The 26,763-nt window shown below is 46.8% G+C and overlaps 1 protein-coding gene and 1 long non-coding RNA gene across 2 annotated transcripts in view; one reads left to right on the top strand and one right to left on the bottom strand.

Annotated features, from left to right (window-relative positions):
• The window catches only part of LOC135262521 (neurofibromin-like), a 126,982-nt gene extending 102,899 nt beyond the window's left edge, over positions 1 to 24,083 (top strand). The window contains 20 exon segments of the mRNA XM_064349535.1: positions 127 to 406; positions 1,096 to 1,310; positions 2,960 to 3,021; positions 3,989 to 4,130; positions 4,823 to 4,924; positions 5,564 to 5,704; positions 6,936 to 7,062; positions 7,565 to 7,696; positions 8,278 to 8,413; positions 10,256 to 10,413; positions 10,556 to 10,678; positions 10,784 to 10,911; positions 11,130 to 11,230; positions 12,555 to 12,697; positions 13,834 to 13,876; positions 14,095 to 14,107; positions 14,312 to 14,528; positions 17,283 to 17,339; positions 18,631 to 18,663; positions 18,666 to 24,083. Of these exon segments, the coding sequence (XP_064205605.1) occupies positions 127 to 406; positions 1,096 to 1,310; positions 2,960 to 3,021; positions 3,989 to 4,130; positions 4,823 to 4,924; positions 5,564 to 5,704; positions 6,936 to 7,062; positions 7,565 to 7,696; positions 8,278 to 8,413; positions 10,256 to 10,413; positions 10,556 to 10,678; positions 10,784 to 10,911; positions 11,130 to 11,230; positions 12,555 to 12,697; positions 13,834 to 13,876; positions 14,095 to 14,107; positions 14,312 to 14,528; positions 17,283 to 17,339; positions 18,631 to 18,663; positions 18,666 to 19,060 (2,748 nt within the window). The 3' untranslated portion in view covers positions 19,061 to 24,083.
• Positions 1 to 26,763, bottom strand: part of LOC135262786 (uncharacterized) — a 656,092-nt gene that overhangs the window by 158,584 nt on the left and 470,745 nt on the right. The gene's annotated exons all lie outside the window — the stretch shown is intronic.

Here is a 26,763-nt window from a genome sequence, read left to right as displayed (position 1 = left end):
GGCCTCGGACAGCTACGCTAGCCCCAGGCTAAGGCCTCGCTTGCGGGTAAACGGGCGAGAGGTCGGCGAATTGGGCCCCGCCCGTTTTTCCGAACCGCACCCCTTTCTGACCCCTCGTTTCCCCAGGTGATCATCAGGATGTGCAAGATCATCGACAAGACGTGCCTGTCGCCCACGCCCACGCTGGAGCAGCACCTGATGTGGGACGACATCGCCATCCTGGCCCGCTACATGCTCATGCTCTCCTTCAACAACTCGCTGGACGTGGCCACGCACCTGCCCTACCTCTTCCACGTGGTGACCCTGCTGGTGGCCACGGGGCCCCTCTCGCTGCGCGCCTCCACCCACGGCCTGGTCATCAACATCATCCACTCGCTCTGCACCTGCTCCCAGCTCAACTTCAGCGGTGAGCGCCGCCGTCGCGCGCTCACGCAGAGTGATCTTGTAGTCGTACGATTATTATGCCGTCCTTTGTAAGATTCGCGACTCTGAAACCGATGGTTGCGAGCGATCTCCGCGTGTGCGATATCGATCTAGATTTATATCTGGGGTCGATTACTCTTGCGCACTGCTGTCGTTAAAGACGCTGCATTGCTTTTGGACAGAGTAGGCATGTTAACCCTGGTTTGTAGGTCAGATTCCCAGCAAACTGGCTCTCTGAATTCCGGCCTTTTTGATTGGCTACTGAATGCCTTGCACTCCCTTTGGGCATTGATTCCCCAGTTCATCACTGAAAATGAAAATTGAATTTTCGGTTCACCTGCCTGCTTAAGTAAAGGTGCAGTAATTTGTTTCTTTATAATCACGTTAAAGACTTTTTTAAAGATGGATCGGTTGTCGATACCAGAAAGTATGTCCTCTAAATCTATTAACAGACGCCCCCCCCCCCCCAAGCCCACAACTTAATAGATTTTTTGAGACCTCTAAAGCCCAGAAGAAAAATGTTGCCTTTCTATCTCAGCCTGTGAACGTCAGTGTTTCAGTGCCAGTGAATGGGAAAAGGAAAGCCATTCTGTTTGGGATGAAATGCAGATGAGAGATTGAAATAAGAAAATGGCCGCCTGCTGACCTTTGTGTGTGGATGTTCCCCTGCAGAGGAGACGAAGCAGGTCCTGAGGCTCAGCCTGACCGAGTTCTCCCTGCCCAAGTTCTACCTGCTCTTCGGCATCAGCAAGGTCAAGTCCGCCGCGGTCATCGCCTTCCGCTCCAGCTACCGCGACCGCTCCTTCTCCCCGGGGTCGTACGAGAGGGAGACCTTCGCCCTGTCCTCGCTGGAGACTGTCACCGAGGCTCTTCTGGAGATAATGGAGGTGAATACATAACTGCACACAGTGTGCTCACAATACGCACTGCACTCTGCAGTGTGCTCACAATACGCACTGCACTCTACAGTGTGCTCACAATACGCACTGCACTCTACAGTATGCTCACAATACACACTGCACTCTACAGTGTACTCACAATACACACTGCACTCTACAGTGTGCTCACAATACACACTGCACTCTACAGTGTGCTCACAATACACCCTGTGCTCTCTACAGTGTGCTCACAATACACCCTGTGCTCTCTACAGTGTGCTCACAATACACACTGCACTCTACAGTGTGCTCACAATACACCCTGTGCTCTCTACAGTGTGCTCACAATACACACTGCACTCTACAGTGTGCTCACAATACACACTGCACTCTACAGTGTGCTCACAATCACCTTGCTCTCACAGGTGCTCACAATACACCTGTGCTCTCTACAGTGTGCTCACAATACACCCTGTCTCTACAGTGTGCTCACAATACACCCTGCACTCTACAGTGTGCTCACAATACACCCTGTGCTCTCTACAGTGTGCTCACAATACACCCTGTGCTCTCTACAGTGTGCTCACAATACACACTGCACTCTACAGTATGCTCACAATACACACTGCACTCTCTACAGTATGCTCACAATACACACTGCTCTCTACAGTGTGCTCACAATACACACTACACTCTCTACAGTGTACTCACAATACACACGCACTCTCATTGCTACAATCACTACACTCTACAGTGTCTCACAATACACCTACTCTACTTCCATACGCTGCACTCTACAGTGTGCTCACAATACACCCTGTGCACTCTGCAGTGTGCTCACAATACACCCTGTGCTCTCTACAGTGTGCTCACAATACACACTGCACTCTACAGTGTGCTCACAATCACTACACTCTACAGTGCTCATATACTCACTGCCTCTACAGTGTGCTCACAATACGCACTGCACTCTACAGTGTACTCACAATACTCACTGCACTCTACATGTGACATACACTGCACCTCAAGTTCTACACCCTTACATGTACTCACAATACACCTGTCACTCTACAGTGCTAACATGACTGTTACACACATAATACACTCACTTGTACTGTGTCAAATCCATGCATCTCACAGTGTAGAACACAACATACTGCACTGTCCACATGCAAAACACTGCCTGTCCTACTTGTAACATACTACGCATGTCTCACTGGTACCACATAGTACTGACGTCTCTACAGTGACACTCTTACTGCTCCACAGTGTACACTCTTGCACCAAACCCTAATATAGTCAGTACGCGCACTCAATCTACGTACCATCGCTACCACTCCTGCTCTGCCCTGTATTGCTGTTCACTCTTTTTGCTGCACGCTGAATGCGCAGCCATGCAGACATTATTGCAGACTCTTTAAACACGACGCTAACTTCCTCCACAGCTGCCGGGCAATGATTTTTTTTTTTAAACCATTAGTTTGTTCCACATTTTGTTTCCTGTTGCCGTCGTATCGCAGGCGTTCCTGATTAATTATGCACGTTCTACTGTTGTTTTTTCTTCTGCACACTATTTTCATAAGGTGTTTTTTCTGGGTTTCTTTGTGCATGTATTCAACATGCACACACAGTTAAACGTATCTGTCCTGCTCCAATAGGCCTGCATGAGAGACATCCCATCATGCAAGTGGCTTGACCAGTGGACGGAGCTGGCACAAAAGTATGTACACGTGATTAATTATAATTAACAAAGCTTTTTCTTTTGGCCTGTTTCTCTGAAAATATCTGCGTGGAAAACCAGTAGCGCTTACTGTATGTTTATGATGTCACCATTTTAAACAAGACTGAAAGCCTCATTCTCTCTGTGCTTTGTCAAGTTCATAAGACGCACGTTCTTGGGGAAGCCAAGTGGTGCGTTTCTGTAATACTGTAACATAATGCTGAAGACAATAGTGTAAAATATTTAAGTAGGCAGGATTTGCTTGTGAAATATCCTTTTTCCAAAGAGAGCACATTGTCTTGCATTGCCTTTTACATGTAAACCAGCAACCAGTCTGCATTAACTTAAGGAGTTAGCACCGCTTAATGGCTTATTGCTCAGTTGTACATTAAATCAGTTGAATTAATACACCTTAGCCAAAAGCGGCTTTGTGCATAACACAGAATTTACATGGCGACATGGTGACTGTCCAGCTTCGTGTGTTGGTTTGGTGTTAGAACAGTGGTGCACGTTAGGGGTATGTGTGGGTTTGTCATACCTCAACAGTGAAGTCACCACAGCCTGTCCGGCCTGTAGATGGGTTCGGCTTACTAGATGAGTTCATTTCATAGGCGTGTTACACTGATTGGGCGTTTCATACGTGGGTGGGTGTGTCCTGCCCCGCTGGGATTGGGGAGGGGTTTGGGGGGGGGGGGGTTTGCCCCTGCTCTTACCCTGTTACTGAGGCCCCTCCCCCTGGGGTTGGGGAGGAGTTTGCGGGGGGGTTCTCTGTCCCAGCTCTTACCCTGTTACTCAGGCCCCTCCCCGCTGTGCGCAGGTGGTAGTTTGAGGGGGCGGGGTTTCGCCTGCTCGACAACCTGTCGCACTGAGGCCCTCTCCCCCTGAGGGTTTGGGGCAGCAGTTTGCGGGTGTTTTCTGCCCGTTTCCCTGTTGCTCAGGCCCCTCCCCCCCCGTCTCTGCTGCGCAGGTTTGCGTTCCAGTACAATCCGTCCCTGCAGCCGAGGGCCCTGGTGGTGTTCGGGTGCATCAGCAAGCGCGTGTCGCACGGGCAGATCAAGCAGATCATCCGCATCCTCAGCAAGGCAAGTCCTCTGCTCAGCATCGACCGGGTGTGTTTCCGCCGTTCCAGCTCCGCCTCTCTGCCCCGCCTCCCTCCACCCCACCCACCCCCCCACCCCCCCCCTCGACCGGCCCCGCCTCCCCAGCCCTTTCCCCCCTCCTCTTGACTCTGTCCAGCCTCCTCCCCTAACCGATCCCACTGTCCGCCTGACCCCGCCCCCTCCTTCCTCAATCCCGCCCCCACCTTCTCCAGCCCACAGTGCATGCACACTGAACACAGCACACGTGTAGCATAGTATATAAACCCAGCACGGCCTGTTCTCCACATGGATCCTGTTTCTCACCGGATCCCAAACCCTTGTGACTCTGTCCATTTGTATTTGTTAAAGTACACCTCTAGCTTAGCCAGAGCAATGGGGTACACGCCCTCTGTGATGTCATATTTTTCTGCCGTGCTATAGGACAGAGCCTGTGTACTGTATGCCTCACTTGTACTGTGTTAGCTGTAGCCTATAGGGATTGAGTGCTGTGCAGGTGTTTTTGCAGGAGAAGCTGAGATAGGTCAGGTGGTGTGTGCTCCACAGCGTTGAGTGCTGGACTCCAGTGGACTCCAGCTCCCCTTCTCTGCACCCGCTGCCGAATGTTGTAGAGTGCCCTGCCCTTTGACCCCCCCCCCCCATGCCCATAGCTCCGCCCCCTCCTCCCCTCCAGTCATTAACGCACTCTTGGTCTCTGTCAACAGGGTCTAGAGAGCTGCCTAAAGGGCCCAGATAATTACAACAGCCAGGTGCTAATAGAGGCCACTGTCATTGCCCTGACTAAACTGCAGCCGCTTCTCAACAAGGTACGCGGGCGTGTGTGTGGGTCACATCCAGCTCCGCCGGAGACTCACAGGACCGCCGAGCTTCTCTCCGCTCGCGTTCTCGTTGCTGCGTGTGTGTGTGTGTGCGTGTGCGTGTGCGCGCGTGCATGTGTGTGTGTGTCTGTGTGTTTGTGCGTGCGTGTGTGTGTGTGTGCGTATGTGTGTTGTGCTGGTGTTATTTGTGTGTGTGTGTGTTTGTTGCGTTTGTGTTTGTGTGTGTAGTGTGGTGTGTGTGTGTGTGTATGTTGTGTGAGTGTATGGTGTGATGTGTGTGTGTTTGTGTGTGTGTTTGTGTGTGTAAGTGTGTGTGGCTGTATGTGATTTTGTCTGTGTATGAAATGTTTAAGTATGAAATGAGGTTTAGATAGAGGTTTGTCACGTGTATCTCCCTACTGTCCGCTCCATTTTGGTTTCTCCATCTACTGTCTGAGTTCCTAGGCCAGCGCTGATAGTTTGTAAAGTGCTAAAGCAGGCAGCAGTGTTGTATGGACCCAGCTAGAAACTGCAGAATGAGGAAGTGATGAGAGTCAGTCAGCCAGGTGAAGGGGTCTGTAGGTAGGATGTGTGGGTAGGCCTCTGGGCTGGGTGTACGTGCGGTGTGTGACATTTCGGGCCCCTCAGGACTCCCCCATGCACAAGGCCCTGTTCTGGGTGGCAGTGGCGGTGCTGCAGCTGGACGAGGTCAACCTGTACTCAGCCGGGACGGCCCTGCTGGAGCAGAACCTGCACACCCTGGACAGCCTGCGTGCCTTTAACGACAAGGTAACGCACACACACGCACGCGCGTGCACAAGCACACGCACGCACACACACACGCTCACGCATACACACACACGCATACACACACACACACACACAGGTGTGCATGCACACACACGCGTGCACACACACACACACAGGTGTGCATGCACACACACGCACCACACACACACACACACACACAATGCGCATGCACACACACACACACACACACACACGTGCGCACGCACACACACACGTGCGCACGCACACAGACACACGCACACACAAGCATATACCCACATGCCGCAGTGCACCATTATCAACACTGCCCCACTGGCACTTGCACTTTCTCACACTCAAATAAGTTAGGCTTTTATCTGAAAGGTCATACCCACTGACCACAGAGGGTACTGCACTCTCTCACACACACACACAAACACATACTGCTCACATGCACGCACACACATTCGTGTGCACGTTGACTGCCACACAATCTAAAATGGTTGTACACTGGAGAAAAATAAGTAAAGAAGAATACCTAATCAAAGATTAATAAACACTGGCCTCCTGAGAGCAATACCTGAGTTAGCATGGAATCTGGATTCCTGGTCGTTTGGTTCACATGAGGCCTTTGTGTCTTTGGAGAAAGACTTGCACATGTCTGTGCTAGGCCTATTTGAACAGAGGCCTTGAAGATTAATGTGACACTGTACCAGGTAAGCTTGTGTTTCTTTCCTGGAAGAGTGGTATGAATGCTTTATGAATGGAGCTCTGACATAGAGTCACAGTCCCTGCAACGTAATCTGTTAGTTTTTTTCCTCTAACCCTTCCCGGTAAATGCCTCTTTCATGTTTACTCTATTTGTGCTTAAAGCGCCATTGAGGAGCATTTCTCGATATCATTTCCTGGCACAGATGGCTCTCGTTACGTGGGTGGCTGAGGAAGTTGTTTGAACAGAAAGCGCAGCCATTGGTGTTGCAATTGGCGTTCAGTCAATGGCAGAATAAAAAACTGGCCTCTCTTCAGTCGTTGTGCCATTGAGAAAATGAACGTGGGAATGAATGAAGAGGGTTCATGTGCAGTTGAGCTGGGCTGGCGCGTGCTGTGCCCTTGCCATTTAAACGGGCGACAGTGATCAGAAAGTGATTCGACCCGTCTCCACGGCGACGCGTAGCGGCCTGGCGCCCCACAGGTGGCGCTGTGCTCACGGGACTCTCCCCCCTTTCCCCCCCCCACCCCCACCCCCCCGCAGAGCCCGGAGGAGGTCTTCATGGAGATTCGCAAGCCGCTGGAGTGGCACTGCAAGCAGATGGATCACTTCGTGGGCCTCAACTTCAACTCCAACTTCAACTTTGCACTAGTGGGCCACCTGCTGAAAGGTACGCTGGGAGGGGGCGGGGGCCCAGCCGAGCCGCTTTCATTGGCCGGTCACAGCCGGCCAATCGCTAAGCTGCTTCGATGCTTCTGTCTTCATCCAGCACTTGTATTGCACTTACATTAACCTGATGTTGTAGATCTATTATATCTTGTCGTTATGCCTCATTCTAGTTTGACTTGTCATAACTTTCTGACCTAGCCTATGCTAACTGTGTGAACTGTTACATTATGACTACTGTACCTTATCGGACTCGTTTTTTGTGGCTGTCGAATGACCTTCGGCATGCACTTACTGACCGTCACTTTGGATCAAAGCGTCTGCCAGACAAATGTAATGGAATGTCCAGTGCGTGATGTCATCGCAGAGGAGTGCCTCTCTACTGCGAGACAGAGGCAGTGCTTCCTGTAGTCTGATGATGTCATGTCACATGACGACGCGTAAACGTAAAAATGCGCCCGAGCGCTCGTTCAGTGTCTCACGCCGGTGGTCCTCTGGCCTTGCAGGGTACCGGCACCCCTCCCCCACCACGGTGGCCCGGACGGTGCGCATCCTCCACACGCTGCTGGCGCTGGTGGGGAAGCACCTGAACTGCGACAAGTTCGAGGTGAACACGCAGAGCGTGGCGTACCTGGCAGGTGAGTTCGCCCGCGCCCTCCCGAGCGGACTACAGCACGCTTCCTTCTCGCTGTTTCGCTGAGGAGAGAAACGGACCATGATGCAGCAGGGACCGCGGTTGTTTCATTTCCTCATTTTACGCTGCTCATTAGTGTCCTAACCCACAGCCATCGTCAGACATGCTGTAGACCCTAGGGCCGGGGGCTCTGCCGCTTTCTCTTCTTACCAATTAACTGATCAATTAAACAGAACAAATAGCTTTTAAAAAAAAAAAAAAGAACCCAAGAGAGACTGTGCCTCCCTGGCCACCAGTGCTTTAATGGGTTAGTGTGCCAGTTTAATAGGACCTATGTGCCATGTTTTTGACTGTGTGCATGTGTGCGTATGTGTGTGTACTGTGCGTGCGTGCATGCGTATGTGTCTGTGTGCATGTCTACATGCGTGCGTGTATGTGTGTGTGTGCTGTGAGTGCGTGTGCTGTGTGTGCCGTGCATGCGTGCTGTGTGCGTGCATGCGCGCGCTGTGTGTGTGTGTGCGTGTGTCTGTGTGTGCGTATGTGCGCGCGCAAGCTGTGGTGTAACGGCGTCTCCCGTCTGCGCAGCTCTGCTCACCGTCTCAGAGGAGGTGCGCAGCCGCTGCAGCCTGAAGCACAGGAAGTCGCTGCTGCTCTCCGAGGTTGCCATGGAGAATGTTCCCATGGACACGTACTCGGTGCATCCCAACGACCCCAGCTGCAGGTCAGTGTGCATCATTCTGGCCTGTCCCCCTCCCCCCCCCCCCTTTGGGGATGTGGATGCTCCAGACGCAGAGGTGCCGATCTGTGATTGGTTGAATCTCTGAAGCCACTGTACTCAAACCCCCGGGGGTCATAATTCTACAGTGACATTCTGCTGTTAGTGGACTACATAGCAGCCAATGCCTGACTACCCCTAGATTCACTGAATTATGACTCTTAACAGAAACTGTGACAGAGCCACAGCAAGATGATTTGGCCTCTTGCTTGAATTATTCACGTATGAATTTTGCTGTTGGCAGGTCTAGGGTCATACAGCTTAAACCTGCTGAGCTGTTGAATAATACTCATCATACAAAATGTCCAGTGAAAGATGGCCACCTAGGTGTGTAGCTAATGAAAAATGGACATCGTGCAGGAAGTAAAAATAGAAGAAAGCCAAACATAATGACATAAAGATAACGCAGGTTTATTGAAAGCAGTCGGCCAACTCCTCAAGAAAAAAAAATAAAAAGAGATGAAGGTGTTCCTCATAGGTGCCAAAGGGCACCTTCTCATAAACCAAGAGGATTGGTCGTCAGACGCGTCGGTGAAGCTCCTGTGGGTGAGCAACAGCGTGGCCGCCGAGCGCATAGTGCCCGTCACCGTCACGTGAAGGCGGTGTGTAAAGGGAAGTGAAAAGGGAGTACTGAAAATTGCCATCATGGACAAGTGGTCGCCTTTGTTGTGGCTGGGTGGTGACTAATGCAAAAGCATTGCGAGGGAACGCAAAAATAGCTTTTAAAAAAAAAAAAAAACCCTACCATGATCCTTAGGTTCATCCAGTCCAGTTTTTTTTTCTCCCAGTCCAGGTTTTTTTTCTTCCAGTCGAGGTTTTATTTATTTTTTTAAATGTAAAAAAAAAATTTTTTTACCTCGCAACAAGTTTTATCTCTGTAAAGGGACACCTCAGCCTTTTAACAGTTCTAAAATAAATGCGCTACAAAATCCAGCATTCTAAAGCAGTTTAAGGGGAGGCACCATCGTCAAAAAAGATGATTTTGGTTCCATATGCCAATTTTGATATTTTTTGATATTTTGCTTCTATAACTTCTATAGTTTCATAAAATGAACAAACTGAAGGTAAATGATCGTTATAAATAGTTCATTTAGATGATAATATAACACCATCGTCAAGTACACAAAGCATAGAATGAGCTTATGATAGCATCTTTTATGATTAAATGTATGCCAATTCATAATTAATTATATGCCAATATTAAATCAATTTGATGCTTTGAAGGCACAACAATTGCATTGCCAATGAATATTAGGTTAGAAAATAGAACATTTTGTTGGTTGAACAGATACAGATACAGATACAGATAATGACATCTCTGCACACCCCTAGTGGTGACCCCATCTTGTTTAGATAGCGGAATAAATCCTTTTCACTTCTGTAGTGGCATCCCTCAGCCTATAGGGCGGCAGTGTAGCACAGTGCGTAAGGAACTGGGCTTGCAACTGAAAGGTCATAGGTTCGATTCCTGGAGTAGGACACTGCCGTTGTACCCTCGAGCAAGGTACTTAACCTGCATTGCTTCGGTATACACCCAGCTGTATAAATGGATACAATGTAAAAAAAAAATTAATAAAATGCTATGTTGTGTAAAAATGCTGAAAAATGTTGTGCTGACAGTTGTGTAAGTCGATCTGGATAAGAGCGTCTGCTAAATGGCGTAATGCTGTAATGTAATGTAATGTAATGTAATGCTGTAATGTAATGTAATGTAATGTAATGCTGTAATGTAATGTAATGTAGTGCTGTAATGTAATGTAATGTAATGTACTCCCCTTCCCCCCTCAGGACTCTGCGGGAGAGCCAGCCCTGGGCGTCGCCCAAAGTGTCGGAGCGCTACCTGGCGGCTCACTATCCCACGGTGGGCCAGATAAGCCCTCGCACGCGCAAGTCCATGAGCCTGGACATGGGCCAGCCCTCCCAAGCCAACACCAAGAAACTGCTGGGTGAGGGCGGCCATTTTGGCTCCGCGGTCTTTCGCCCGTGGTCTGAAGGGCGTACGCTGTTCCGGTAATTTCCGCAGGATTGTCGTGGCTTCCGTCTCGCGGACGTGATGTTTTACCCCGCCCGCTCTTTTGCTCTCCTCAGGCACGAGGAAGAGTTTCGACCACTTGATATCGGACACGAAAGCACCAAAGAGGCCAGAGATGGAATCTGGCATCACCACGCCCCCCAAGATGCGGAGAGTGGCCGAGTACGATCCTGATATAGGTGCGCGCCTCGTGGAGCTTCTCCGATGCTGAAATTGAGCTGGGGCGGCGCGGCAGGCTGACGCTAACGCTCGCACGTCTCGCTTATGACCCTCCCCTTCTGCAGAGACCCAAAGAATAGCCAATTCACAGCACCACCACCTGCGCAAGGTGTCCGTGTCGGAGTCCAACGTGCTGCTGGACGAGGAGGTTCTCACGGACCCCAAGATCCAGGCGCTGCTTCTCACCGTCTTGGTGAGCTGTTTTTTCTCTTACTCACACACACAAACAGTACACGTACATTCTCTCTTACTCTCTCTCTCTCTCTCTCACTCTCTAACTCTCTCGCACTCTCTCTCTCTTATCTTTATCAGTCAATTAGCATAAATTTAATTTATGTTTTATGTTTGGTCTATTTGTTTGTATTTATGTATACGGTAATCTAAGTGTACATATGGTGTTCTGTTCTTCAGGCCACGTTGGTGAAAAACACAACAGATGAATTTGACCAGAGGATCCTCTATGAGTTTTTAGCTGAAGCTAGTGTTGTCTTCCCAAAGGTCTTTCCAGTTGTGTAAGTCTCTTCACATATTTCCCATTTTTAATCTGTTTCACTTACAAAACACAGCTTTTTTTGAGCAAAATGTATTTTCCTCATGTCTCAAAATAACATATTTGTAAGCCTTAAAGGGGTTAATAAACTCTAAATCCTGTTTTGGTTCTAAAGCTGAGTATCATGTCTGCATTTGATACATCGCATTAGTCCTATAGTTAAAAATATAAATAAACAAATATAATTAAGCCATACCACCGCATTTTGTGCAAAAAGCGCCATGCGCTAGCTAGATGCTAACTAGCGAGTTGCTGTTGAAATGTTAGGCTGTTGATAACTGATCAGACAGTTAGTTATAACCCCAGCACATTGCTGCACTGCCCTTCACCTTTGCACTATAGGCCTTACCATACAGGTCTTTCTGCAGTTCACTTGCTTTAGCTAACTGCTTTGCATGCAGTGCCCTTGCCAGCCAGCTAATAACAGGTAAGAATGTCCAATGTAGATTCTGCATGAATAAGCACATAGTTGGACATGCTTAGCGTTCTATCCAATAAGGGCTTGACCCTGAACCGGAAGGATGACGCGCGCGCAGGGGACGCCCACCCACGCAGTTACACCAATCAGCAGCAAGCTCATACAGCTTCTCCACTTTATCATATACATGGAAGCTGCAAGGTCCTGCTGCTGATTGGCTGTCTTATGGCCACCCCAGCAGCAAGGTCGTACTGCTTCTCAACTTTATCATGTACATGGAAGCTGCAAGGCCTTGCTGCTGATTGGCCGTCTTATGGCCACCCAGTCGATAACGATGATGTTTTTCTTCCCTCCTGAACCATTTCACGTGGCCTCTGAAGTGTGGTTGTTCACCACCTCGTCAGGCTTAATTAAAGAGAAGAAGACTAAACGAAAGGCGGTACACAACGCGGTGGTGGCGGCGGCCGCTGTTGCGTTGGCTAATTGTCGTGGCGGCGTATCGCCCAGCCGTGACTTGCGTTCTCGCACGGGCTTTATCTCTATCCGCTTTTTGCAGGCTTTATCTGTGAGGCTGCGTGCTACTTCCTGTCTGCTGCTCTCTGGCCCGCATCGGACCACGTTTCCTCCGCAGCCGGAGGCGTCATTGTTAAATTTGGCGCTGGTGCGTTTGAGCCGCTTTCATGTGACACCTGCGTGTCCGTCACACGCCCCCTTTCGCGAGTTCGACTGTGGCGGTTCCCGCTCACCTCGTTCGCCTGCTATTTCCAGCACGGGCTGCCGTTCGTTGACTCCTTCCAGCACGCCGTTCGCTGCAAATATTTATTTATTTGAATGCAAATTTTTGTTTGTTTGGCGTTTCCCTTTGCAGCCACAACCTACTGGACTCGAAGATAAATACCCTTCTATCACTGTGCCAAGACCCCAATCTCCTGAACCCCATCCACGGCATCGTGCAGAGTGTGGTGTACCACGAGGAGTCCCCTCCCCAGTACCAGCCTTCATACCTGCAGAGTACGCGACCGGCCGCCTCCACATCCAAACACGCGATGCCACTGAGCACGCTCCGTCTCTAAACAAGCTAGCGTAGCATAGCCTGGGCTGTAATACACACATCCAAACATGTGATGCCACTGCGCACACACCATTTATAAACAAGCTAGCGTAGCATAGCCTGGGCTGTAATACACACATCCAAACATGTGATGCCACTGCGCACACACCGTTTATAAACAAGCAAGCTAGCATAGCATGGCCTGTAATACACACATCCAAACACGTGATGCTACTGCGCATGCTCCGTTTCTAAACAAGCAAGCTAGCATAGCATGGCCTGTAATACACACATCCAAACAGGCAATGCCACTGCACACACACTGTTTCTAAACAAGCTAGCATAGCATGGCCTGTAATACACACATCCAAACACGCGATGCCACTGAGCACGCTCCGTCTCTAAACAAGCTAGCGTAGCATAGCCTGGGCTGTAATACACACATCCAAACACGCGATGCTACTGCGCACGCTCTAAACAAGCTAGCGTAGCATAGCATGGCCTGTAATACACACATCCAAACACGCGATGCTACTGCGCACGCTCTAAACAAGCTAGCGTAGCATAGCATGGCCTGTAATACACACATCCAAACACGCAATGCCACTGCACACACACTGTTTCTAAACAAGCTAGCGTAGCATAGCCTGGCCTGTAATACACACATCCAAACACGCAATGCCACTGCACACACACTGTTTCTAAACAAGCTAGCGTAGCATAGCCTGGGCTGTAATACACACATCCAAACACGCGATGCTACTGCACATGTTCCGTTTCTAAACAAGCTAGCATAGCATAGCATAGCCTGTAATACACACCCAAACACAATGCCACTGCGCACACACTGTTTCAAAACAAGCTAGGATAGCCTGGCCTGTAATGCACACATCCAAAAGCCAGGTCTGGCGACGGGCAGTCAGTGAAATAAAAACCTATTCCCTTTTACCGTTGCAGAAGAAATGCACGCATTCAGCATCGTTTAATGTAAATAAAAGGTCAGCTGTCTCATGATGAACGGGTCATAGGCTGATTTGCGTGTGTAAACCCCAGCTCATGCATCTCTGTCTACCCCCCCTAACCCCCCCCCCCACAGGCTTCGGGTTCAACGGGTTGTGGAGGTTCCGGCCCTTATTAAGGTAGATTTTATTATGTCAGGGAATAATTATCATTAATGTTTCTACTATAACTGGAGTGGAATAATTGCCCTATCAAGGAGAGTCCTGTCAGTCAAATGGTTTTGGTTATTCACACCAACACCCCCCCACCTCACGCCTCCACCCGGGGCCACCGTCTGGTTTCTGTGTTCAGTAGCTTGTATCTGAGACGTAAATAATAACGAGGGATCGATCCACAGCACCCCCACGTGCGTTTGTGCGGTTCAAAGTCACGCTGGAAGCCGCAGAGTGATGGGACACATTTATCTTCCGGTGGCTGATAATATGCATTTCATAATGTTTGCTTTTTTGTGGTTTTTTGTAACTCAAAAGAAGTGCACCTTTGACTGCTGGGGGGGGCGGGGGGTGTTAAATGACTTCTCCTAAAAGACTGCTGCTCTCTCACACTGCTCGTAGCAAACTCAGATCCCCGACTACGCTGAGCTGATTGTGAAATTTTTGGACGCTTTGATTGACACCTACCTGCCGGGGATCGATGAGGAGACCAGCGAAGAGTCGCTGCGGACGCCCACGTCGCCGTACCCGCCGCCTGTCCAGAGCCAGCTCAGCATTACCGCCAACCTCAACCTCTCCAACTCCATGACCTCACTCGCCACTTCTCAGCACTCCCCAGGTCAGCCCCGCCCGCAGGCTCTCACGCACACACACACACACACACACGCACACAACCCAATCTGCGCTTACACACACACACCCCAACTGTGCTTACACAAGGCCTGCAGTTTCTCGCCCATAGACACACACACACAATCCTGCACTTGTATAAGGTATGCATACTCTCACCCGTACACACACACACACACACACACACACACACACCCCAACTGTGCTTACACAAGGCCTGCACTTTCTCGCCCATAGACACACACACACCATCCTGCACTTGCATAAGGTATGCACACTCTCACCCGTACACACACACACACACACACACACACACCCCAACTGTGCTTACACAAGGCCTGCACTTTCTCGCCCATAGACCACACACACCATCCTGCACTTGCATAAGGTATGCACACTCTCACCCGTACACACACACACACACACACACACACACCCCAACTGTGCTTACACAAGGCCTGCACTTTCTCGCCCATAGACACACACACACCATCCTGCACTTGCATAAGGTATGCATACTCTCACCCGTACACACACACACACACACACACACACACACCCCAACTGTGCTTACACAAGGCCTGCACTTTCTCGCCCATAGACACACACACACCATCCTGCACTTGCATAAGGTATGCATACTCTCACCCGTACACACACACACACACACACACACACACACACCCCAACTGTGCTTACACAAGGCCTGCACTTTCTCGCCCATAGACACACACACACCATCCTGCACTTGCATAAGGTATGCACACTCTCACCCGTACACACACACACACACACACACACACACACCCCAACTGTGCTTACACAAGGCCTGCACTTTCTCGCCCATAGACACACACACACCATCCTGCACTTGCATAAGGTATGCATACTCTCACCCGTACACACACACACACACACACACACACTCAAATGAAACTAAAGCTCAGGACATTAATGCCAGGCACTGGGCCCGTTCCACACTCATACAGATGGGCAGCCTGTTTCTGAAACCCTCTCCTTTAAAGGGCATCACAAAGTGTTCAAAGCTGACAGGCCCCAGGACACCGGGTGGGCTGGGAAATGGAGTTTGTACAGACATTTGTAGATGCCAAAGGTTTCTCCTTCAAACTCCTGCTTTGTTCGCACACTGTCTTACACACACACTCTCAATGTCACATGACACATGCTCCCCTTCACTCTGCCCTCCAGTCAAGCATGCACACTGATTTCACTGATACATGTGTATTTCTGAATACATATATATGTGTATATATATTATATATATGCATACAGTATGTATATACAGTATGTATGTGTTTGTGTGTGTGTGTGTGTGTGTTGTGTGTATAAAACAGTATATATGTGTAGATTAGTATATTACAATTCGCCATTGTTTCTTCCCACTGCTTTTACTGACAGTAGCACTTGTAGAGCTAAAATTGCTAACTTATGCACAACTTGTATAACATTCAGGTTTGATCGACTAGCCATCTACAGGGTAAATAGGTATTCATTAACTCTGCCTAACTATACTTACACTCACAAAATAAAAACTTAGTATCAAGGTGCATTTTAACTTTGGATGTGCACTTAATTTAGCGAGCCGATTGCAGTTTTATTTTAGTTTTTACGCTACCAGTGCGTGCAGTCTATGATCCAGGTGTCTTGCCATTGAGCCTCATTGTTTCATGGATCACTTTTTTCACAACGGTTTGCATTTCATTGAGGTTCATCTACCCGACCTCCATTTTCTTCTCTTCTCCAATGAAAGGAGGCCATGGATAAAAATTTCCTGCGTCTTGCACCATCTCTACATTACTAGTGCTTGTGGTCTTCTATACAAACTTGGTAAAATATTCGCGCTAAACTGAGTTTTCTTCATAAGTTACTATCTTTAAAAAGAAATACATTTTGCAAGGGCAAAAACAATTCTTGTCAGGACACTGTGATAGTCAGAATGGCAACATCAGTCCAGTTTGGAGTGTCTATAAAGAAAAAAATGGCTGCCCTTCTCCAGCAGTTGGCCACTTTTACATTTACCAAGTTTTTTTTTCACGTTTCCTGTTTTCTTAATTTTAATTTGTTCTAACCTGTCTAGCGTTCTGCCTGCCTTGTCTCGTTCTTTCTCCCTTTGCTGCGTGCATGCCTCGCTGCTGTGGGCTGGATGTAGTTGTAGTTTATAGACGGCCGCCAGCTCTGTCCCGTTCGAGGTCCTCTGAAGGGGTGTCCCAGAAAATGCCTGTTTACAAATAAAGACCATAGAGCTATACACGGGGCAATGAACGGCCAAGCCTGTGGTTAGCAAACAGCGCTGATGTTCTTTGTGCATGGCTGTTGTACTGTGGTTTTTTTGTGTGGTTTTGTTTTAGCTAGCATTATTTTATTTTTTTCTGTCAGACTTGCATTTAATTATATTGCTGTCCTACATTTGTAATCAGAAATATTTTAAGTAATACTGTTAACCTGTGGAAATGAAGCCACTGAATTTTTACAATTATAAAATACAGATTACTAATTTAGTAAGTGTCCTGTGCAAGTTGGACAACAATGGGTCATCTATGCATGGTTCATGGCCGTTTTCTGCCAGTACTTGTTTTTGTATTAATTTATTGTTTATGCTCATCTGCTCTATATTGTTTGAGTTTTGTTTGGTGTTAACCATGTTGCCTTTTGTTTTCTCATCCTGTCTTTGGGTTGTCATGGTCACCCCTTCCTGTTTGTTTACCACTTTGTGTCTGCGAAGCTTCTTCTCTGCCTTGCTCTAAGTCTGCCGTTTTTGCGCCGCTCCTCGCCTGTCCAGGTACAGCCCCCCCGCCCCCCCCCGTCCCGCCCCCCTCGGTCTCCCTGTCTCCTTCCTCCACAGGCACAGCACAGCACAGCACAGAGCGATTAGCGCAGTGCGCGTAGCCCAGAGACACACACCCCTGACCCGAGTCACCGTGGCGCACACACACACACACACACACACACAGCTGTCTGTGACGGACGAGGACAGGGTTCTGTGCTTTGTCTCGGTTTGGTAGCACTCTTACGTTGCCGTGGTTATCAGTGTGAGTGAGCGGTTTTGGTGGCGGGGTGGGGGGCGGGGCAGGGCACACCACACCACACCCAGCCGGACTGCGTGTTTTTTCACAACGTCATTAAAAACCTTTCGGAAACCAGTGGATATTTCAGCCAGCATCTTAGGAAAGCCCTGTTCATTTGTAGACGCGTGTCCAACCCCACCTGCTGACACGTTTCGGTACTGCAGCGCGGTGTTTACTCTGTGAGCCCAGCGATTTCTCCCCAGCAGTACAGATGGGGCAAAGGGGCTTCCAGGAGGTCCAGAAGCATACCTGGCCATTGAGTTGCCTTGAAACAGATATTATTGTTTCTTTTAGATTTGCGATATGGAGCTCAGTGCTAGTGAACACTGTAGCTAAATGATTGCTTGGCACGGTTCATGTTAGCGGATGCTACATACTGTAAGTCTGGAAATTCAGCAATGTTCTGACAGCTGTGTTGTAACTGTGAGCCGCTGCTGTTGAGGTGTACGGGTGGGAATACAGAAAATGCAGAGGCATCAGAAATTCATATGCAAGTGGTAATACATGTATGTATGTGATACTGAGCGCGATACACAATGCACCAGCATACATGGTTCATATATGTCTCAACTACGCAGTGTAATAATATAAGTCACCCTGAATCAATCAGGAGTCAGTCCATCAGGCTTATGCCCGCACGTGTGTGTGTGTGTGTGTACACGTGTGTGTGTTTGTGTGTTAGCGCACGCGTGTACGTGTGTGTGTTTGTGTGTGCGTGTGCGTGCCTGCATGTGTGTGTGCCGCTGTGTCGTGTGTGTGTGTGTTGTGTGTTGTACGTGTGTGTGTGTGTCGTGCATGTGTGTGTGCTGTGTGTGTGTGTGGGCATGTGTGTGCATGTGCATGTGTGTCATGTGTGTCTGGTGTCGTGTGTGTGTGTCGTGTGTGGTGCGGTGTGTGTCCGTGTGTCTTGTGCTGTGGTCTGTGTGCTCCGCGTGTGTGGGGTGTGTGCAGGGTGACCGCCTGGCTCCTCTCCTCACCCCCCTGCCCGCCTGTCCTCCCCTGCAGGCATCGATAAGGAGAACGTGGAGCTGTCCCCCACCAGCGGGCACAGCAGCAGCGGGCGCACGCGGCACGGCTCTGCCAGCCAGGTGCAGAAGCAGCGCAGCGCGGGCAGCTTCAAGAGACCCAGCATCAAGAAGATCGTGTGAGGGGAGGAGCCAGAACAACCCCGCCCCCCCTCCCCGGGCTCTGGCCCCTCCCACGCCAGTCGTCCTGCTGCAAATTCTCTTCTGTCCCCTCCCCCCCCCCCTTTTTTTTAAGTTTTCGTTTTTTTTTTTCCTTTTCGTTCTTTCTTTTCCATTTTGTATGTTTTTGTTTATCCTTGCCAAGTTTGCCTGACGATCAACATTTATTGAAGAACTGCTTGAATTTAAAGCATTATTTTGTTTTTTCTGTTGTCTTTTTTTTTTTTTTTTTAAAGCCAGTCAGTGTTTGAGGCGTAAAGAAAAACAAATCCCCTCCACCTGCCCACCCTTTGGTTTGTGTGCTGGATGCATTCATTTACAGGAAGTGGATTAGACAGGACTTCTTTTTTTGTATATATTTTAGCTGAAGGAAAGCACTAAATTTCACAACACTGCAGACAGTGGTCATGTGTAAGCTATTATTGCTCCGAGTCTTTGCTCTTTTCTTTCTTTTGTTTTTTTTTAGCTCAGAAATGGAGAGTGAATGAAAGGCATTTTCTGTCATTTGCACAGTTTCCCCACAGAGTGGCTGTTTTATCTGCGATGGATTGGGAATGTACGCGGGGTGGAGGAGTCTGCTGGTGACGCGCGTCTCTGCATTTCTCCGCTGAGAGTCAGGACTGTAGAGCTCAAAGAATAGACTCCCCGCTAGTCTTGGGTGGCACACCGGTCGGTACTGGCTGGCGTTCGAACTCATCTTTGTTTTCCTTGTTTTCTTTTAAAGCCAATGGGGGTAACTTGATCTCAGTGCTTGCATAGGGGGCAGCGAACTGGATTTAGGGTTTATGTTCACGTTCTGCGTTTGCCAGAGAGTGTAGAGTGTCTTCGGCAGGATCCTGAAATGCGCAGCGACTAACTGTGCGCTGAAGGAGAGCTTAAAAAACCCATCTCCACCAAAGCCGAGGGGATCGATGGCCCCTGCTTTACCTTTGCCTTCGGCTGTTCGGTACTACAACTGGGAAATGATGTATGTAAGTGTCTCTATAAGAAGGGTGGGGCGGTGGGGTCCCCAAATATTTAAAAAAAAGTTTTAATCTGTCGTTGCAAAAGCCAATTAAGAAAGGACCATTTTAAAGATAACGATGATTATAATAATCAAGGACGTGCATGCACACACAGTATTGGATGTCTTGCCAGATGGTTATAGATTTGGGGAGAGACGGCAAACCTTTCCTTTGGAAAGTGAGAACAGGTACGAGAAAATAACACTAAAAAAGTGCTGTCCTTACCCCACTGAAAGTGTTTCTAGTAGCAGGCCTTGCAAGCATGGAAACCATTCTTAAGTTTTTCTTAGCAGTTACGGAAGGGCTGATTTCTTCTTGGAAAACGGAAAATCCACCTTGAACTTTTAGACAGATAGGAACACGTGAAGTCTGTCCTGCTAGGGACAGTAGATGAGGTGTCCTGCTTGGACACTCAGCTCTGCCTGATGCTAGAAAGCTGTAAGGATATTGACATGACACTGTCCATGTAAAATGTGCACACAGCGATGATCAGCATTATAAATTCTTATGAAAGGCAAATATACAATCAATACCCACTTGCCTGAAGGTAATTGCCCCGGATAACTGAATATTCAGCACAACTGTTGAATATTCATTATTTATTCATTCAAACCCAACTGACAGCAAGATGCTAGGTTAAGCATGTAAATATTGAAGCACCTTTATTGATTAAACTAATGATAGTTACAATGCTGTCATTTTATTTGTTTAAAGTACAGAAGATACAATTCTAATATGCTAAAATGAATTTGCCAAAAACACATTTGAGACTGAGAGGGTTGGAATATTGATATATATATAAAGGTAAATATGTCATAATGGTCTGCTGTTGATTGACAGTTTCAGTGAAAGTAGTCCTAAAACAAACATGCCAAGAAAATGTGAAAGATTGGAGCCACAGGAGGCGATGGGATTCGGCTTGCTGTGTGACACTGTCAGGTGGACCGGTCAGAGGTTTGCCGTTGTTGGGGGGGGGTTTTGCTGTGCCTGTGAAGGTTTGAGAAACGGCTCACTGCCGACTGCCTGTAGGGACCCTCAGCCCGCAGCTCAAGTCTTCGTTAACTCCCATGAGTCAGTGCGGCATCCCCCCCAGGGGTTCGGCACCGAATACCTGAGAACGGGAAAATCAACAAACGGAAAATTTCAAACTAATCACTGATTTTATCTTTGGTTTTTTTTTTTTTTTTTTTGACTCCATCTTGCCTTCCTCTGGCCGTATTGTAGGTTTGATTGCATTGCAGAGGGACCCTCGCTCTGCGGGCTGTCCGTCACACTGGCCCCGCCTCCCTCGGCCTCTGTCGTACAGCGGGACTGGGGGGGGAAGCCATTGGCTGCGGAGGGACCTAACTCTGCAGTGAACGCTCGCGCTCTGGACCGCGGGTCAAAAGCTGGGATCTTGTTTTGTCGCTGGCAGTTACGTCCACAATATAATTCCAGTTGTGGTTTCCCAAAGCCATTTTCTCTCTTTTCTTTTTTGAGAAACAGTCTCGCCTAGGCCCTGTTTGCAGGTTCTGATGTTGAATTAATAAGAAACAGTATGGGGAGAGCAGCAAAAAAAAAAGGTGTGAATAGCTGGTGTGACTCATTGGCTAAACTCAATCTGAAGCTTCTGAAAAACCATGCGGTTGTCTTAAACAACAGAAGTGCTTTTTTGTCATCTTGTTTATTTATCATATTGGTGTGCAGAACCATATTCAAAAGTATATTGGGGGGGGGAAAAAGCGAAAAGCTAAAAAATGCACTCACTCAGTAGTTCTTGGTAAGCAGTTAATCTGATTATGTGTGTTGGCTCTGTAGAGAGAGCAAATGAACCCTGTATAATAAATTAGTCGTGCTCAGTAGGTGAATTTTGTTTACATGTTTTATATACTTGAATCTGGAGGATACATGTCTATTTAAAGCAGTCCTCCTTCTCAAAGAGAGCATGCTAAGGGAAAACTAAAAAAAAAAAAAAAAAAAGGCTTTCAAAACTAAACAACAAGGCTACCAAACACAGTCTGACAAAGTGTTACACAGTGCGATGTGGTGTATGGAAAGCCCAAAGTCTTGGAACTACAGTAAAGTTCAAGAATAAGCTCCTATACCACTTAGCTTGAAGGCAAACTATCTCAAATAGAAATGTAGTCAGCCTTGTAGTAGCTTGACTTTGCTTTCAGTAAAAGGCTTGTAGGTTGGGGGTTGTGCGCAAACCTTATAATTGAGAAACTATGGACCAAGCCATGAACTGCAAACTGCAAGGATATTTCTCCTCTTTTTTTTTTTTCTTCCTTTTAGACAAAATACATTTTTAATAAAACTCAAGCCAAAAGAATGGTCTAGAACCAGGTTTCTAGGTTGCGTTCTGGGTCTTTGCGTTTCTCGCTACTTTGCGTCTGCTGCAGGCTACTCCATATTGCTACAGAGGATGATGCAGGTCTGTCTGTCTGATGAGGTTTTCTACATACACCTTTTATTTTTTTTATTTTTGGGGCCAAGTCCATACTGTGGACTTTGTATGGCCTGTTATGCCTGTCTGTTTTTCTTCATGCATGATAACAATTACTTTATCACATTTATAAGTTGCTTATTGGCAGTGTCCCGGATCTTTTGTGGGGGTATTCAGAAAGTTTATTTTACTGGGAATTTTTTTTACCTCCCAATGTCAGATTTAGACAGTATTTGAAAGAAGTCTGGACTGAATGATAGAAATGGGTGTTTCAGTTTTTTTTTTTGTCATCCTCGATCCTGTGACAGGGTTGTCATAATTTGTTCTACAGTTGTATCTTCCAGCAATATTGTGCCAGCAGAATTTCCTTAAAGATTGTGAGCTCACCAAGTACAAAGTGCGCCTTCAGAATACCTTAAATGGCCTAAACCTTTAAATGTATCGGCAGTGAAAATTAGTTTTGGGTGGATTAAACCGTGCCCCATACAGCTTGCGTTTGATTTTGTTTTTCTAAAGGAGTGCAAATCCCAGGTATGAAGTCTCCGGTTCCCCGCGCCTGTTCGTATTCCCCCTCAGTACAGAGCTGTTAAACGTCCTGCCAGGATAGCGTCAGGAGCCATTTAGCATGTCTGGAACATTCCTCGAGTCCCTTTCCTATACACAAAATACTGAACACGTTTTACTTCACAGAATACTGGAACCTGAACAGTAGACACTTCATCAGTTGTATTCTCTCAGTGGGTTTGATTTGCCACACTGTACCACAATTGCATTGTGTCCTGATTTTTTTTTTTTTTAATTTTATATATATATATGAATATGGTCAACTTATGTGGACAAAGATGGTGCCAATTCACTGACAAGAAAAAAAAAATCTTTAATGGGGAAAGTACTGTGCTCGAGTGAACAGAACAGAGCGTTTGGTGGGACTATCGAGAGAAATCTGTTGTTTCTTCACTCTGCGGGACCCAGGCCCGATGGGTCCAGCCGGTAGCATGCTGACAGGGTGCCAGGATTCAGAGCACGAAACAGACAAAGCCACAGCCTTTTTTATTTTTGGGGGGTGGGAGGGTGGGGGGGTGGGGGGGTTGAATGAGCTGTGTGTATAGTGGTAGACTTGCACTATTCCAAACCGCAGTCAAACATTTTGTTCTGTAAAGTGTAATGACCTAAAATTAGGCACGTCTTACTCAATGTTATGCAAAACGGATTTTTTGCCACATTTTGAGCGTTGGCCACACTTTCTGTTTAAGCTGTACGCTTCACCTCTGTAAATATTTTTGTGTAAAATTTGACAGAAAGGTATATTTACTACACTGTAAATACATGTGACGATATATTGTATTATTTTGCTTTTTGTAAAGCAGTTAGTTGCTGTACATGTATAACATACAAATTGAATTATTCTAGTGTTAGGTATAACCTCTTTCTCTCTCATTCTCTCTTGCTCTCGCTCTCTCTTTCTCTCTCTCTCTCTCTCTCCACCATCACTGCATTGTCATTAAACATATTGAGGAAAAACAAAAGTTAAACCAAGAGAATATAAATGACTGTGTATTTTACACCCATACTGTATAATAAGTTGCTGTCCTCATTGAACCTCACAATTACAAATGCTACCCTAATAAAAAATAAAAAAAACATTTCAATCTTGTTCATGCTGTGTGGCAAACTCATGCCAGGGAACTTGACAAACTGCTGTTAACATTGGATATGTTACCTGTAGATCCCATTTTAGAAATCATTGTTTGAAAACTAGCTCCCACCCACTTCTCCTTTGCCATGTATGTCCCTCAATGTATGTATTCCTTTTTTGGAAGTAAAATGTAAATTCAACCTGTTAAAGACGAGTGTTCATTTTTTGTTCCGTACCGAGAGATTTTCTTGGGTTCTAGACAGCGATATCAAGGAAGCAAAGTGTGGGGCACCCAAATGGTGTGTGCCCATGTTCTGAGTATCCAACCTCAAAGTCCAGAATTTAATTCTGACCACACCGGTTCCAACTGTGGCTGGCATTCCTGTTGGGTGTAGCATTATCGACCTCCATGTTGCCCAGGCAGGGAGGGTTATAGTTGGAAGGATATGCCCAGGCTTGTTTTGTCGTAGCAGTACATCCCTGTACCAGCTGTGTAAGGTGAGTTGACTAAATGGCTGCACATCTTAGTAGGTTGTTTCGGCTGCAGCTGGTGTTATGATCCTAAGAGTTGGTTTCAAACTGTAGTTTGAAACCAACTCTTATGGACAGATGATTATGATGATGTTATGGCTTGGGCATTTTATTCACATTATTAATAATGTGACTTGACAGCAGCAGGATGAATACTGATTTCTGCAGTGACATCATCAAAAACATCATCTAATCAGATCCAACCAAATGACTCAAAACTCCTTGGACAGCATTTGACATTGCAGCAAGAATGAGCACAAAAACATTGCTAAACCAACCAAGGAGGTTTCAGGTCCAAAAAGTGGAATGTTCTTGACAATCACCTGACCTGAATCCAATTTTGAACATGAGTGCATTTCACTTGTTGAAGGCAAAACTGAGGGCAAAATTTCCCCAAAACAAACAGGAACTGCAGATGGCACAGACTTCAGGCAGCCATTAAATGCAAATCATTTGCAATCAGGTATTACATATGAGGACTTTATTTCAGATTGTTACATTTGTCCCCTAAATGAGGGGGAGTATGTTTAAAAAGGGCTGTAATTCCTACATAGATCACTGCATATGGAGGTAAGCACCCTTAAATTTAAGCTGACAGTGCAGCTTAACCTCATATCCATTGCTTCATTTCGAATCCAGTGCGTTGGGAGTACAGAGCCAAAACAACAAAAATTCTGTCACTGGCCAAATTCATGGACTGCATTGCAGATGAATGGTGTTCTTAATTGTAGGCTGATCACTGGCAAACATCTGGTCACAAGTTCTTCAGCGACAATGTCAGCAAAATGAGGATTAAGTTAAATGTGTTTCATTATCTGAAACCAGCTGTTTTAACTGCTAACACCCTCAATTAATGTTTGGCACTCTGAATACCGAACACTAGTGCATCAACAATTTAAACACCTAATTTATCCAACACGTAAAATATATTTATTTGAATTCATTAGGTCATTGTTACCAAAGATATGAAGTATCAATTAAATCACTGAATTCACTGATAGGCAGTGCAAGCTGTTGATCAACCTTTATCAAAATGTACTACTCACAACCAGATTAAAATTTTAAAAAATGTGTTAAGTTACAACAAACATTCACGTTTAATCTAAAGTCGAGGTTCAACTACCTTAAAAATTAATATTAATGTTACAGAGGACAGCTTTGGCTATTATGGACGTGCATGTAAGCTATTATGTGGAGACACTACATCAGGCAACAACTGAACCAAGTTACAAAGTCAGCAGTGACACCCTGACCTCTGCTTTATTCTGGTATGACCTGAGAAAAATGTCTATCATGGTGCCTGTAGGTGCATTAACCAATGTTTTTAAGGTGCAGAATTGTAGGAGTATATGGACTGCTAGCATGGGCTTTCCCAGGCCACCCCTGTTCACAGACACACACACTGACACACACTACACACACACACACACATTCACACCTCAAATGGCCCACAATTTCCAAATGGTGAATTAGAGTTCCTGACAATGAGGTAATGAAGTATCAATGCATTTGGGTGTTTCTACATATGAGGCATTTCAGTGCTTTTCAAAAGCCCTGTTTTACTGTACTCTTTTCAGAAAAAAGATAAATAAAATTAAAAATGCTTTGCTGGCATGACATATTTAAATATATGGCAAAGTTCTTTCTTGCACATGAATGGTTCCCAAAACTGGTGCTGGGGCTGCCCTATGTATTCTGGTTGTCATTTCAACCACAATTACAATCCCAGAATTTTAACAAGCAGTCATTTTTTCTTAATTAGATGCTTTTCTTGTTTATTTACCCTCTTAAGCCACATTATGTCAGAAATAGCTATGCATGCCACAAAGAATAAAAGACCCATATTCACACTCTGCTTATTGTGCTATATTACAAACAATTACATAAAAATATTTTTAAACAGATCAAATTAAAGACTGTGGTGATTCAATAGCCTCCTAACTATGTTCCTGAACGCACACGTTTCCATTTTTTCATGAATTTCTCCCCTTAAACTGATCTACGCAATGCAGGTTTGGCTCGCTCCTTGTCATTTGCTATCCCTGCTTAAAAAAATTCCAGCTGGTTTTAGCTGTGTTTTTGACACTTCTAGCTGGTCAGTGGCTGGTAAAAAGCTGGTTATAGCTAGTACAGTAAACTGGTAGCCAAACTAGTGGAGCAGCTGACTATAGGCTGGTCAACCAGCTAAAACCAGCTAGAAGTGTCAAAAACAGCTTAACCGGCGTGACCAGCTTTGGTGGTTTAAAATGGAATTTTCAGTAGGGGCCACTGAGTAGTGGCAAGGTGTCCACGCTTTCACCAATCAGGAACCCACTGATTTCACTTCAGCCTCATATTTGATCAGTTATCATGGATATT

The sequence above is a fragment of the Anguilla rostrata genome, chromosome 9, assembly GCF_018555375.3.
Source record: "Anguilla rostrata isolate EN2019 chromosome 9, ASM1855537v3, whole genome shotgun sequence".
NCBI lineage: Eukaryota > Metazoa > Chordata > Actinopteri > Anguilliformes > Anguillidae > Anguilla > Anguilla rostrata.
The sequence above is the reverse complement of the archived record's forward strand: the minus strand, read 5'-3'. Positions and strand labels throughout refer to the sequence as shown.